The sequence below is a fragment of the Perognathus longimembris genome, chromosome 21 (genome assembly GCF_023159225.1).
Source record: "Perognathus longimembris pacificus isolate PPM17 chromosome 21, ASM2315922v1, whole genome shotgun sequence".
In the NCBI taxonomy this organism is placed as follows: Eukaryota; Metazoa; Chordata; class Mammalia; order Rodentia; family Heteromyidae; genus Perognathus; species Perognathus longimembris.
The window spans coordinates 14,603,333-14,619,542 of NC_063181.1; the positions used below are offsets into that span (position 1 = coordinate 14,603,333).

General features: G+C 42.4%; 1 protein-coding gene across 2 annotated transcripts in view; it reads right to left on the reverse strand.

Annotated features, from left to right (window-relative positions):
- Positions 1–16,210, reverse strand: part of Sh3rf1 (SH3 domain containing ring finger 1) — a 136,511-nt gene that overhangs the window by 23,322 nt on the left and 96,979 nt on the right. For both annotated transcript variants that reach the window (XM_048330735.1, XM_048330736.1), the window contains exons 5-7: positions 13,982–14,284; positions 8,372–8,482; positions 861–1,027 (exon numbers count right to left, since the gene is read on the reverse strand). In XM_048330735.1, the coding sequence (XP_048186692.1) occupies positions 861–1,027; positions 8,372–8,482; positions 13,982–14,284 (581 nt within the window). The remainder of the gene's footprint in view (positions 1–860; positions 1,028–8,371; positions 8,483–13,981; positions 14,285–16,210) is intronic.

Sequence of the window (16,210 nt, forward strand, 5' to 3'; positions counted from 1 at the left end):
TTGAAGAACATCAAAGGAAAGCAAAGTGGAGGCTACAGAGAGAACAAAATGACTCCACAATGCAAAGTGACTGTGCCTCGCCACACACAGAAACTAGGGAAGAAACCTGGAGTTCTTAACCCGTGCTCTGAATTGGCTGGGTATAAATTCACACCATGCAAGTGACATCTAAAATCTTGTTGCGTTCTGCTGTCAGTAAACACTGCATGGGATAATTTGATCTTTCTGGATATTTATTGCTGGGGACTTTCTTTCTCTCTCTCTCTCTCTTTCTTTCTTTCCCATTCGTGCCTATACTAGGGCATGAACTCGGATCTTTGAACAAGAGCTTGTGTAGCTTTTTCTGCTCAGGGTTGGTGCTCTTCCACTTGAGTCGCATGAATTTGCCTGTCAGAGCTGACTTGGAACTGGGATCCTCAGATCTCAGCCTCCTGAATAGCTAGGATCACAGGCACAGGCCACTGATGCCCAGACGACTTACAGCTTTTTATGTGCAAACTCCAGCTAGATCTGATTTGTGTGAAATACCTTCCAACTCCTTACCATGCTGCCAGCAAGGACGAAAACAAAGCCTACAAAAAAGGGCATTCCCATACACATCCAGTGTTACAAAGAAGGGAACAGCATGTTTCCTTGAACCCTCAAAGGCCTTCACTCAGCAAGATAGCTACTTGGCAAGCTCATGTGGTTTAAGCAGTTTCTTAATTACAGGTACTGCTGGGCAGAGGCTTGCAGAACACAAACCACTTGGTGAGCCAGGACCTGTCACTAATTCCAACCAGAAAGATGCTTCTCTCGGTGCTGTTTGGCTTTAGTTGTCAATGAAGGCTTGAGCAGTAGTGCAGGATGTCCTGACTTACACACTGGGGCGGGTCTGAGGCCGTAAATGTGCGATCTGGTCAGTGGATCCCGCCACAGGCCTTGGTCCCATTCCAGTAGCAGCAGCGGCAGCAGCAGAGGCTGGTGGTGTGGAGGCCAAGACAGTGGCAGCCAGGAGAGGGGGCGGAGGAAGAGGCGGATTCATAGTCTAGTATAGAAAAGCCATAGAGAAAGGAACAAATTATTTAAGTCTTCCCTGTAACATGGATGGGAAATCTACAGAAGGAGATTCTCATAAAATGTACCCAGAGCAGAACCTGCAGACTCTTTCCTGTGAAAGTCCCCCTTTAAGATGGGTGCCCATGGCTCATGCCTGTAATCCTAGCAAGTCTGGAGGCTGAAATATGATCTTCATTCAAGGCCAACCCAGGCAGATAAAGCCAAGAGATTCTTATCTCCAATCAACTACTATCATACTAAAGCTGGAAATGGAACTGTAGTTCCACATGCCTTGAGGGAAAAAACAAAAACAAAACAAAACAACAACAAAAAAAAACCCACCAGCAGAAGGCCCTGAGGGCAAGCACAAAAAAGAAAAAATGGAAATTCCCCTTTAAAAAAATTCATCTTAAAGTCATAGCACCTTTTCAGTAAACAGGTACTGTAATCACCACTGAGAAGAGGTGAAAAGAAAGAAAATTAAACAATTGCATCTAATTTTAAGATTAAAAACACCTTAAAGTACAGATTTGGATACGACCTCACATACCTTTGAGGAGGCTGCTATAAATCATGCTGCTTGCTAAGAATTAATTTGTGATTGTTGTTGTGATTGTTTTAAGCACAATCCAAAACAATTCAGCTGCAATAGATCTCAAATCATTCCCTCAGAAGAAAATTTTCTTTTGATGCTTGGTCTCCAAAGAGCCCCAACAATAGCAAGCAACAGCTACCAGGCTATTGTTGCTACTTTGGCTTACTCTTTTCTTTAACTTTGCCAGCTTTTGAAATTTAGGACTATCAAGGCTGGTAATCTTTAACAAGTACCCCAGTGAAAAGCTGCTGTTTTCTTTATGGGCATGGCCTAATGGGGTTCTGCCTACAGGATTCCATGCCTTTGAAAATCAATGGAGCAATTGTTACCTTCTCATCTATAACCCCCAGATCCTTCTTTATGGTCTGTATACAGAAACTCCTGGGAAAACAGGCACACACAGATTGTATGAACCCTCCACCTCGCCCTCCTCAAATCTTTGAACCACTAGAGGTAAAAGTTGTATCAAAGGAAAAATAAGAAGACTAAAGTACATACGGTTTCTACATGTCAGCATATTAATGAGGAAAACACCCAATGATTTCTTACATAGCCCATAAGTCATTTCATTTGTTTTATTCTTTTTTTTTCGGGGGGGGGAGGGAGAGGTGATTTCAAGTTTCTAGACATGTATGTTGTGACTGACATATTTAATCCTTGGCCAGTGTGTCTTTGGATAAGGATTTATTTTTCCCACGCTGCAAGAGAGCATTTAGTGTGGAAGGAAATGAGGCATAAGCTGCTTTACTGGGTGCTAACCAGGCATGGCAGAGATCTGCTCAAAAAGTTGAGAACATCCTGGAAAAAAGTCACTCACACTCTCCAATACCAAATGTGAGGCCTTCAGATCTGGGACAGCTCTGGAATTTGCACGATCTAGACTTGCAAGCAGAGGAAGAAGGTCAAACATTCACTGAGCTTGGCCTCCTTCCAGGGACAAAGTAGACAGAAATAAAGGTAATCCTAGCAAAACAGTCAGCACATGTGACCTGAGCAGTTCCCAGAGAATAATGCATCAGCTGCCTGACAGGTGAGATAACACGTCTAAATGTACGCAGAGTAATATATGGAGAAACTGTGAAATTACCACTTAAGTGATTTCCATTCCAATCTTTCGAAGCCCGATCTCAAAGAGGTGGGGCTGTGGAAAGGCAGAAGACAAATGGGTGTGTGCTCACAGGAAATTAAAATTATCTAGTATGTCGTCTTGCCCTTTAGAAAAAGAAACTGAACTAAATTGAGCCTAGGAAGAAAAAGGCAAAAAGCATCTCTGGTCCCGATAAAAATACACATCAACTTTAACAAAATGTAAATGGATAAAGGTCACCTCTAATCATTTCAAAATACAGTAAGCAAATGCTTTGTGTATGTCACTCATACAAAGAGAAGAGTGAGGGGCTGACATGACAAAGGAAGACATTCTAAAAGATCTCCAAGCTTGTGTCTAAGGAGAAAACACCCTTTTAATTATCTCCTTCTGTGATTGAAACAAAAAAGATAGTCTAAATAAAACTAGGCAGATATTTTCCCTCTACTATGGAGTAAATGTACAAAAGACCAAGAGAGAAAGCCTGATTAAAATCAGATTGCTAGATGCTGTTAGGTCCTGCGGGGTTGGTAAAAAATGGGAGGGCTTTGCTGAGTCCCGGCTGTGACACGCTAGGAAATTCTGTGGGTTGCTTTATAAACAAGTTGACCTGAAAGAATCTGGCGATGTGGAAGTTCAAAAGGTAACCCACGGTCATTGTGCTGCGGGCAGCTTGTCATCCTGCAAGACCTGAAATTTCTATACAGCAAAAGCATAGCCTTTCTTTCCTTCACCAGGGAGCTGACCTGGAGACCTGCCTATTAGATTACAGTCTGGGCCTGCCTAACACTGGGATGTCCCCTCCCTACCTGCTACAACAACCACACAAGCAGGGCCAGTTTTCTTTAGGAGTGGCTCGTTACTGTGAAGTGGCCATCTCCTTATGTGTTCAGGTTTGGTCCCTCCAACCTTCCCGATCTGCCTTGCCCAAAACAGCATGAGATTTGTGGTCAGGAAAGGGAGTACATTCGAACCCTGACCTCTCAGGACAGCACTCCCTTGCTAGAGAGCGTAAGCACCCACAGACAGAGGAGTCTTCTCTCTCAAGAGATGGCATTACTGGACGCTGGCAGGCCATGTGTGCTAGTGGACATCGCTCAAACCCAGGTTGAAGAACATGGGTTTGAACACTCATCTTCCTCTTCCACATCATTTCCTGCTCTTGTCCTTTCATGGAACCAGCCCAGAGAATAGTTAAATCTGGCTCTGGCTTAGGATAGGTGAAAACATGTAGTTGGTTTCATGCCTGGGCTACAGACCAAAGGCCAGCTTACCAGTAAAGTGCTTCCCATTGGAATTTTAGGCATATGTTTAACTTCAAATGAACAAGGGCTCATTTCCTTTGCAACTGTCTCTCACGTGTGCATCTCCAATCACACACTTCCCTGGGGAGAAAATGGATCTTGGACAAATACTACTTCATATCTCCCAATCTTATTATCATTTCTTTTGAAACACATGATTTCCAATCAGTCCCCTTTCATCCATACACATCAACATTTCTAAACGGTCTTTCTGTGGACTGAACTTAGACACAGATAAACTGGTCAATGAGGGGCTGGTTGAATATAAAATGCTCCCCCAAGTTCACAGTGCGGCCAATTTCAACAGAATTGCTGTCTGTGGGTATACACTGTCATTTACTACTCTGCATTTAATCTATAAGAAAGAGCAATTTCTACAGTAGTTAATTGTGTAAATGATGTCAGGTCTCTATGCTGTACAATACCAATCTGGAAGATGGAGTTAATAATTAGAGTTTATATAGATGGCCTCGGTCAAGTGCCCCAGAGCAGAGTAAGAGCTCAATAAATAGAAGCTACTGTTATGATTCACAAGACTATGAAGTCAGAGACTGTCTTACCCATCATTATAATATTAGCCTGGAGCTTTGTAGCCAGAACAATGAGAGTTCCAAATGAGGAAACAGTCTGTGCCTGAACTCCCTCTTAGAGCAACAGGACATAGATCTGGAAGTCTTAGGTCTGGACACCCTAGAATCCCTTTTCAGACACAGCTATGGAAATGTTGTCCATTACCCTAGCTAGCCTTCATTTTGACTTTAGAACTCCTATGGGTGGCAAAGGTTCCACTTTCTCCCTCCTCAACTAGTGCAGCTAGTGGCCTCTACCCTCTATTTCCAATGCCCTGTCCTGCTCCTATTCACAAAATTAGGTTCTGCTCAGCTTCCACCGTGGCTACAAAAGACTAAATACTGGATATTCTGAGACCTGATATCATTGACTATTTCTTTAAACACACGTGTGTGTGCACACATGTATGCGTATAAGGATTTTAAATTAATGGTACAGACTTTCGAAGTGAAATCTGCTCGTAAGTTAGCCATGGGTGGTATTTGGCCTTTAATGCATTGGCTACCTTCTGATCACTTTACAGCTAGCTGAACATTGGTGCAAAGTATCAGGGGTTGTAAATCACTTGTTCCACAAGCTAGTCTGAAATGTACAGGGGAAACAAAACAAAATCTTCACCCTTCTCATCCCACAAAACCAGTCCATAATGACAAAATGACTATAAATCTCAATTTATCAGAAGGTAATGGAAATAATCTTTACTTTCTTTTCTAGTGGCAGTTCTTTGTTATCTATAAATGCAGACCATTAAACACCTGGTCACTTTTCTACCAAACTGCATACTACTGTTAAGATATCCTCAAATTCTTCAGCAATGTTTCAGATTTCAATAGAATACTTTCCACAATTAATGTAAGAAGCAGAGGGCATATGGCATTGAGATTTTTTTTTTTTTACTTATACCAATCATATGAAGTCCAAACCATTTCTGCCAACCCACTTGGGACTTTGAGATCTACACCTCTCCTGGATTGATGGACAAGTCTGTTTATAATTAGTTTTTCATTAAATGGAATTGGCATGGTAGACATACAGTTTAATAAAGCTTTCTCTTGCTTAACATAAAGGCTTTCTTACATAATCCTCAGATAAAATGGTTCAACATAAATTAATTTTTATATATTCAGGCTCTCTTGTGACCTATTCCATTGATTTGCCCCAGAGTAAGCCCTTGGCTAAAAGAATCGGCCATTTACTACATTGTAAAATGTTTGGTTCACCAGGGCTGAAACCCAGCCAGCCTTACGTCTTTTCCACTCATTAATTTCAGGAAGATCAGAAAAGTCCGTCTTCTTTTTCCCCATAAGAAATCAAGTTAGAATTTTCCCATGCAAGGTAGTTATCTGGAACTGGAGAGAGCAAGGGGCTGTGTGTACGTACTGGGGGTGGAACAGAAAGGGGAAAGTCTCCCATGGATATTGGAGGCAGAATTGTGAGCAAATCTGGCTCCAGTCAGACATCCGGGGCTAATAGAATCTCATGGAAACCACATTTAACAAATATTAGCTGAAATTCATCTTCTCCAGATGAATCAAGACAACTTCTCCCTCCTTGTATTGTCAAGGAAGTGATGGTCATCCAGGGAATATTACCCACCCTCACCCCCCAAAAATAACAACAAAAAACCAGCTTTAACCAGAACCTTATTAACTTCCCTTTAAGTACAAGAGCATGTTTAACTCTATAAAAAGTCTAAGCTAAGTAATAACTGACAACTTTTTTATACCCTAGCTTCTCTCAAAATCAGTTTTTATTTATAAAAAGTCTCAAGACAACATAGACACTAAGTGAGAAAACGGACACAAACAGAAACTGAAGACAATAAAACTAGATGAAGCCAACATTTTGACTGGTATGTGGTGAGTTCTCTGCTGGCGGGGTGCTAAGCAGTCTAGCAGAGGAAAATATAATCTTTTATATACACACACACATACACACACACGTGTGTATGTATGTCCATAAAATCCATAATCTAAAAGCAAACCAGCTGTGAAAAGCCTCACTGTTGTTGGTCCATGGAGCAGAGAAAACCATAACAAAGCCAACTACACCCTCCAAGGCCAGACCCAAGGTGCAATAGTCCTCAATAGAAATCAGTATCAGGATCCATAACTCCCAAGCCTCTCTATGTCCTTCCTCCCTCTATAACATACATACTATCTATGTCACCTTACAAGCAGAAGCTCTGGGGAACTCTGCATGGCTGGCAGAGCTGGGATTCAAACCCTGCTGTGGCCTATACCCCATCATCAGGCCCCACATTCTCTGAGAGCATCATCGCAGATGACAGGTGTGAGGGAGGTAGGGTAGACTGAGTTCCTGGTCCAGGGCAATCTGATTTAAAGATGATTCCTAGCCTCATTCGACTCACCCATGGAGAGTATAAACCAAAACTGAAAGTATAAGCCACAGTATTAGCCTAAACAAGAGATGCTGCACAATGGCCAGTTCCTTGCACTTTACCTGCCTATAATGTTGGGAAGCAGGAATATTATTCTCTACTGAAAGTTGCAATTCCTTCGTGTGTGTGTGTGTGTGTGTGTCTGTGTGTCTGTGTGTCTGTGTGTCTGTGTGTCTGTGTGTCTGTGTGTTTGTGCCAGTCCTGGGGCTTGAGTTTAGGACCTGGGCATTGTCCCTGAACTTTTGTGCTCAAGCCTGATGCTCTACCACTTTGAGCCACAACACCACTTCCAGCTTTTCAGTAGTTAATTGGAGATAAAGTCTCACAGACTTTCCTCCCTGGGCTGGCTTTGAATCCTGATCCTCACATCTCAATCTCATAAGTAGCTAGGATTAGAGGCATAAAATACTAGTGGACCTCTTTCTTCCCTTTAACTTTCTAGTGTTCCTCTTCATTGTCTCTATTTCTTCTCTCTCCCTGTTCATTTCCTCTGCATCGGATGTTTTTAAAACAATTAGTTATTAGATTCCATCTGTATAATATTCTTAGAAGGAAAATCAACATAAGCTAAAGAGCCTTTCAAGATGGCAGAGGCATTTAGAGATATGTAACTATGAGCTCCAACAAGAGAAGATAAACCACAACAAAAAAAAGACTGTGTCTGTGTATATATGCATGTTTATGTGTTGTGCTGGTACTGGAGCTTGAACTCAGGGCTTTGTATTCTAGCTTAGTTTTTTTGTTCAAGGCTAGAGCTCTACCACTTGAGCCGTAACTTCACTTCCAGCTTTTAGCTGGTTAATTGGAGATAAGAGTCTCAAAGAGTTTTCTACCTGGGTTAGCTTTGATCCAAAATCCTCAGATGTGAGTCTCGTGAGTAGGTAGGATTGTAGGCATGAGAAATGATGGAAAGTAGTACCCAGCCCTAAAGATGAATCTTAAATGTGGAGATTTGGAATCCGTGTGTTGTGTGACTTAAAGCATGCCACTTAGCCTGGGAGACCTTTTTTCCCCCAGTATTTCTATAAATGTGCCTTTAAAAGAAATAAGCCAGAGCTAGAAACTCCAAAGATATAAAGGTTAAGCCTTCAGGAAATCGAGTTTGCGCTGCAATCAAATGAAACACATTTTTCCAGAATTCTTGTTAAAGCTTCAGGCCACGGATTCTCTCTGCTAAAAATTCTGCAGGCTGCAGGCCAGACACTGTCTATGTTATTGTATTTTTTTTGTAAGATTAGCATCAATAATAGATGAAAGATAAAGATCCATCCCACTTAGAAGTCTCGATGTAAACTACAGGTGTGGGGAAGTAGAGTGTGCCAGATTAATATGAGTAAACACTTCAAAGAGAAATAACAGACAGAAAGTACACTTACTCCAAGGGCAGCCTGGTAGGAAACATCTGACGAGAAAGTGAATGAGGGACCGGTGGTCACTGGGCTGCTAGGGGGTGGGGTCACAATTAACCCAGTGGTACTTATATGAACCTGCCAAGGGGAAAAAGAAACAGATGATTACAAATCAAGACCACATTAAACACAACGGATTGTACTGGCAGGAAGTCACACTTAAAAACCATTACCTTCAGTTTTTAAGTTTTTTTGTTTTGTGTGTGTATGCTGGTCCTGGGACTTGAACTCAGGACCTGGATACTGTTCCTTAGCTTTCTCACTCAAGGTTGGTACTCTACCACTTGAGCCACTGCTCCCCTTCTGGCTTTTTGGTGGTTAACCCAAGGTAAGAGTCTCATGGATTTTCCTTCCTGGGCCGGCGTTGAACCTTGATCCTCAGACCTCAGCCTCAGGAGTGGCTTGGATGACAGGTGTGAACCCCAGCATCCAGCCATCTTCAGTTATTTTGGGAAGTCAGAATCCCTTTCACTTTATCCAATCCCAAGTTTACCAATGCCCAAATGTGTACCAGGATGCTGGCGAGTCATGTGACAAACACTAGTCACTACAACCTCTTCTATTCATCGTTCAAATGCTTTACCAATACCATCCTGCCTTATTTTACAGTAACTATGAGTCAAACTAACCTTTCCGACCATCAGCTCACAGGTGTCCTAATGTTCTAACGATTTCCCTGAAGATGTGGTTAAGGTAAATTGTGGCGGAACACTTACCTGTCCATCACTAGTTGAAGTCTTTGTAAAATCCCTAAGGTATTGTATTGTGCTCTTTTCAAGATGGTGGCGTCTACCTTCCACCAAGGAAGCATAATTAAAATGCAGTTGCCTGGACATGCCTATAGCAGTCAATTATTTATTAAACCTTTAAAGGAACAATGTCAAGCCAAATTAGTTGTTTTCAAAGGTGTCTGTTCCCTGATACTATCCAAGATTAATTTACTAGAAAGAAATTGAGTTATTCAGGTCATTTCATTGCCTGCGTTCAATCACTTGATCAATTCCGCTCAGGTTTCTGAGCAGGTCCGACTGCAGAGCTGTAAAAGGATGATTGCGGGGCAGGGTTCCGTGTGCTTTTCCTCCAATAGGTATCTCCTCCAGGAAACAATGATGCCTCAAAAATGCTTATCTTAGGAAGATAAAAATGTCTCTCGAACATGGTTTCTTCATTTTCCATACTTTAAGAAAGAAAATTATCAGGATGAAGACATGCTGGGAGATGAGTTCCCAGAGTGACTCAAGAAAATTTTCCATTTCCAAATGGGTTAGACTCTCACATGGCCTAGTATTTGAAGCATTACAGCATAATGTATCTTCATAAATAAACCTGTAGAACTATACATGATTCTATAACCTTTTTAAAAAAACATTTATCTGTACTTGCTATCCCATATATTGATGAATCCCAAGGCTTGAACCTGAGTTAATCTGGAGAGGGGGGGCCAATAACAAGAGTTTCTCCCCAAACCCTAACTTGGTGTCTCTCCTGTGAACTCAAATCTATTTCCAGTTCATTTCTAATAGGAAACACATTGATTTTCATTCTAGGATGAAGTCCACAGCCTTTAGCCATATTACCCAATAAATCTTTTTAGATATACAGACTTCAAGAACATCTACAAGTGGGTACACATACAAAAAAGCATTTGTTCTTATATAACAAAGCTCATCTCAAAGTAGAGATCATTATTAAAGACTCTTTGGGGCAAGGGAAAAAAAACACACAGTTTCCTGGGCCTGAGCCTACAAATTCGTCCAAGAAAGGTTTTATTACTGACAGACTTCTCTAAAAGCTGCAGTTGTGGGAGCCAAAATACTTGGCTATTAGTGACCCTGGCCGCAGGATGTCACTTTGTTTTGGACTCTGGTGAGGGAGGTAGATGAGCCAGAGCCTCCCTCGGGTCTCTGTCCTCACAGGTAAAGCAGGAATACACAGAACAGAGTCGTGAAATCACCACTCAGGCCACTGTGAGCACAAGAGTAAAGGAAGAGGAATCACAAAAGACAAAGGGGGACAAGAAGACGAAGCAAATGGGCTAGGAGTGAGCCTGGACTGGGATAACCTGTTATCCTGCTATCTTTTCCTCAGGGAGTTGCAAAAATGAGTTCATTCTCCACTCCCACAAAGGACTAGTGAGGAAGACACAGCTAGGAAAAGCAAATAGGAGTGGACGATGGGCCTTTTAATTTTTGTGTGTGTGTGTGGGGGGGGAGAGGTATGAGGCATGAGGCTTGAACTCAGGGCCTCTTGCTCAGTCCCCACTGGTGTGCTACCACTTAAGCCATGCCTCCAGTCTAGCATTTTGCTGGTGAAATGAGCTGAGAGCCTCATAGAGTTCTCTACGCAGGCTGGCTTCATGCTGCAGCTGTCAGCCTCTTCAATAGCTAGGATTATCCGTGAGCCTACTAGGACCCAGCTGGATGGGCCTACTTATCTTCGCTGTGGCTACTGGCAATATAAAGTGGCCACAGGAACACGTAACATCATTCAATCACTTCTCCATATGCCAGAGGCCCAAAAGTATCACAGGTGTGGTAAGAAGAGCAGGCAAAAGTCCTGGTTGCTCATACCATTGGGGGCTTCACAGCACATATGTGCTGGTAATCCCCTGACACACAGCTCAAAAGGTATCTTCCAGTTTATGTATTTGGAAATTTACAGTGGAAATGGCTCATACCTATAGTCCCAGCTACTTAAGAGACAGAGGCTGGAGAACATCAAGTTCAAGGCCAGTCCAGGCAAAGAGAGCTCAAATCAAAGAAAGAAAGAAACCTAACCATAACTAATATATGAAGAAGAATAAAATAGGAGGAAACCAGAACATTGAGAGTAAAGGTGACTATGAGTAAGGGAAGGGAAGATGGAAACCAGGCCAAGGGCAAGAGACAAATTCAGCAATGAGCCTCACTCAAATCGACAGATCGGGCCCTTGCTGGGAGGAGGGGAAGGTCCGTCCTGTTACACAGCCTTCCTCTGGGCCATCAGGCCCTGAGCTTCACCGTTAGGTAGTGTTTGCTCACCACATAGGCTACAGTACTCAGGGCCCTCCATTGGACTGTGGTTCCCGAGGTGGGAGAAAGCAGACAGCACTTCAAACACCTCCCAACCTCTTCTAGAAATAACCTTTCCCTCAAGCAAAATGCTACCATGGAAAACAAACCAACTGGAATGGGGAGGTCAGGGGAGGTGGGAAGGAAGGGTTGAAAACTGTTTTAATAGAACACAGAAAGAGCCTTGTTTCCTAAGCTACTCAAGACCAAACAAAAATAGCTCCACTTTCAGAAATTTTCACTCCCAGCTCTGCTGTGGCAAGGCCAGACATGCGCACACCTGCCCACTGACTCTGCTGCAGAAAAAAACATCACCAAACTCAGCTCAACTTCCTTTCTCTTAATTTTCCCTACTGCCAAAAAAAAAAAAAAAAAAAAGCCCACACTTTCAAAGCCCAGTGTTGTCACTATTCTTAGCAGAAGCCTGTCTTTTATGTCAAGAAAACCTCATTATGCAAATGTTGCTAACTCACAAGTTTTTGTTTTTTTTTTTAATGTGTCAAAACGAGTGAGCTCTCTATTAGTGCACTCTCTATTTCCAGCTCTCTCCTCTGAAATTAGATGAAAAATTCTCCCATGTGGAATCTTTCCAGATTCACCTCACTTGGTATTTTGTGCTCTGACCCATAGTCCTGGTCTACCTTTTTACTTAGGATCAGTTTCATGCTTCCTCTCTCGTTTTTCAATGGATACATCCATTTAACAAGTAGTTATTGAGTGCTCGCTATATATCTGCCATATGGGGAGTTGCTAGTGAACCAACCAAAGGCCACTGTTTCTTGGAGGGTGGGGAAGGTATGTGTCCCTCAATAAGTTAGAAAGTTCCAATAGCGCGCCCCGCTCATCCCAGGGAGCACAAGTGTGGGAAGGGAAGCCCGGGCTTCCCTTATGCCACCAGGCATAAATCACGACTCTACCTTGAAAATAGCCAACACGAAATAGACCGAAGGTATGTTTCAATAGTAGAGTGCCTGCCTAGCAAGCACATCCAATCCCCAGTAGTGATTTTATTTTTTATTTTTTTGTAGTACTGGTATTTCAACAGAAGTCCCAAACTGTGCTCAGCTTGCTGGCTCAGCTGGTGCTTTGCCACTGGAACCATAGCTGTAAATAGGCTTTTGAAAAGCTAATCATTTTGGAGATAGAATCTCCTAGAGTTTTCTGTTTGGACTGGTATTGAACCACAATCTTCCAGATCTCAATCTCTTGAGTAGTGAGGATTCTATGACCACGGGTACCTGGCTCCCAGTTGTGAATTTTTTATTCTATAATTTGATAATAGGCACTTAGGAAATTGTATATACTTCTTTAGCATCAAGACTAGATATTTTCTTTTGTTTCTCTTTTTTTCTGCTTAAGGGGAAATAATTTCATTTTTGACATTTAAAAGAAAAAGATCCAAAACTATATTGTTGCAGTAAAATATATTGCATGCATTTTACAAAATGATGCATAAGACGAGAAAGAAATTTCTCCTGTTGGAACAGGTTGCTTTGGACAAGACTCTGACGTTAGGTTGAGGGAAATACGGCGTCCATATAATTGGATAATGACAAGAGCATTTTCCCTAAGAGAAAATGTCATAATTAGGCTGATTTTGTAGTCTAGAATTAAGGTCTGATAAAGGAAAGAGCTGTATTTTGTGTGTCTTCATATACACAGTACCTTGGAGGGTGGGTCTAATAACTAAGCTACTCAATAAACATTTTCCATATGAGTGAATGAGTATTTGCAGTCATCTCATGCATTTTTATTATCACAAGAACAATGTGTCGCCATTTTTTTCCCTAAAAGTCAGCCTGAAAGTCTTGATGAGCTAATGAGCTTTTAAAAATGCAAGGTCAATTTCTAATTTGAATAAAATGTTTCTTTTCATCTTTTTATTCCTCTGTAACTCTGATCAGAAGTTTAAACATCAATGAGCAAGAAATTGCAAATGTTGAGTATCTAGAGCATGTAAAGTTGGGTGGAGATCACATTTTAGTTGGCAAGATCTCCTGTAGTAGCCCTGTGCCATTCTATAAAACTATGAGATAAATGGTGAAACCAATCAGTGTTATTTAGCTCATCTTGTCAGTTTAATCTTTCTTTTGAAGATGACCAAGTCCTTCATTCAGGGTCGATCCACTAAAATTAGCTCTTCCTTCCAGCTCTCCAAGTACAGGATCAAGCAAGGCTTTGTAAGCTGGGCACCCGGGTGGCTCACGCCTGTAATCCTAGCTACTCTGGAGGCTGAGATCTGAGGATCGTGGTTCAGAGCCTGCGTGCGCATACAATTTTATGAGACCCCTTTCTCCAATTAATTAACAAAAAGCCAGACCTGAAGCAGTGGCTCAAGTGATAAGAGTGCCAGCCAAGGGGAAGAGTGCGCTCAAGCCCGGTACCAGCGCGTGCACACACGCGCTCACACACACACACACACACACTCACACACAGGCTTTGTGTGCCAGGAGAAAGCTACCATCTCCAGATGTTTGAAATCCATCCATGCTGTTTCCCAGCCAGGGAAGAGATGTGGAAGGCTCACCTGAGACGGGGCGCTACAGGACAGCCCGGACAGCTCGCTGATGCGGGCGGCGGCGGTGGGGTTGCTGGAGCTGATGAGGACAGGAGGGCTGATTTCCATGGAGTGGCGGTGCTGCGAGGCCTGGGAGGACTTGCTTGCCATGGTGAGGGAGGTGAAGGAGTGGCGCTTTTTGGTGTTCTTCTTGGTGTCGGAGTGCTTTGGGGCCGTGCTGCCCTGGACTGCTGCCGAGGGACATTCTCCCGCATCCCCTCCTGCCGTGGGGGGCTTGTCCCACTCGATCAGCTGCTTGGCAGCTGAGTTAAACTGCAAAAAGTCATCGACAAGCCAACATAACAAGGTGAGACAGTTCGCCAAGGTCTATTTCCAGCCTGTTTTTATCTGAAATGGGAAGTCAGCACGTCAATATCTGGATAGGTCAAGGATGTTTCTTCCATGTGACCTGTCTTCTCTCAATATCGAGACCTCCTTGTGCCCATGTTGCAGGAGATATTGATTGAATCAAGAATAAAGAACGTCAAAGCAGACTCCAAGGTACAAACATTTTTTTTCTAAGAATACGCAGAACATCTAATTTTAACATTTGGCAGTAATAAATGAAGATTTCCCTCAGCTCATGGACGGCATGCAGAATAGAGCAATCAAAAGGGAATTCAGGGTGGTTTTTTTTTTTTTTTTTGGTCTGGCTGAATATTCTAATATCCAATAATGGCTGGGTACTTGCTCAAATCTTATTGAACATGGAAGAGGCAACTCTTAGGTTTGGTAAGAAAAAGCCAGAAGACAAAGAATGAAACACTTCAAGAGAAATACATGTAACCCTCCCCTCAAAAAAAACCCAAATTGCCCTCCTCGTTGTTTCTCTGCATCTTGGGGGGCCCTCACCAAAAAGGCTGGACAAAATTCTGAACACTTTTGTCAGGTGGTGGTTTCACTGACCTTTATGCATGCTTAAATTTTAAATCTTAATAGGGTAAGCCATGAAAAGCAAGCTATGATGATGGTCTATTTAAAAATTCCTACTGTAAAGTCAAAGTACAAGAGGTCAATGTCTGTGCTGGCCTGATAAGATCAGCAAGAAAAGAAAGAACATTCACTTTTTGTTTTCCCTGAGGGCAAGGAAAACATTTCCCAAAAAGCTCCAGTGATCACAAGCTTCATATAACCTAACTAGGTACGGAAGTAATGGGAAACCATGGAGCGCCTAGCTTCACTTCCCATAATAAACATTTAACAGGTCACACAAGTAACATTAAGGACCACAGAGATTTCTCCATTTCAGCATCACAGTCAGACTTCACCAATGCCTTTCTAAAAATATACCATCCCCTAAGCTTTTTCCTCCCCTGTCAATTTGTAGGGATGCTGTCTTCTTACCTCATGGATGACACTGCTCTACTAGGATAATGGAAATCCTAACAGTCAATATTTAACGAAGAAATAAACTCGCTTTCCCATGATCCCAAAGCTGTGCTAATTACAGTTCCAAAGCCGCCTGATACTTCTATAAACACGGCAAGCTGTGTTCCTGTGGCTCTCTGGGGATGCGAATTCAGGTGACTTGTCTGAGCCACTATTAGTAGGACAAATCATTTCCAAACATGAGCATCTCTTCTGCACTTCAAGGACGGTTTTGCTTTGTTTGTTTTTAATAGAATCAACTTTCAAGAATAATAGGTAGCAAGGCCAGAATAATGCATCACCAACACATGGAGTGATGGAATACAATTGGTAGTAGAAAGATGATCCCGAAGCTTTCTGTGGTGTGTGTTTAAGGGTGGGGGTGAAAGAATGAGTTGGATAAAAACATTATAATGGCATTTGGCCAGGAGATCCACATTTATAAATCCTATCTTAGTCTCTCTATTCCATCTTCTGGGTGGTCTCCAAGCAGATCAAATGCTCAAAGGAAGCAAAGTAGATTTTACCTATTGTAGTAGGGTTAGTCCCAGCCTAAACTCTACACTAAGCACGGATAAGTCAGGTCTCTAATCCTAGCTACTTGGGAGGCTGAGATGTGAGGATCGCAGTTCGATGCCAGCCTGGGCAGGGAAGTCCATGAGACTCTTATCTTCAATAAGCTATTCAAAAGAAGCCTGAGGTGGAGCTGTGGCTCAAGTGGTAGAGTACTAGCCTTGAGCAAAAGAAGCTCAGGGATAGCAGCCAAGCCCTGAGTTCAAGACACACACACACACACACACACACACACACACACACACACACACACACACT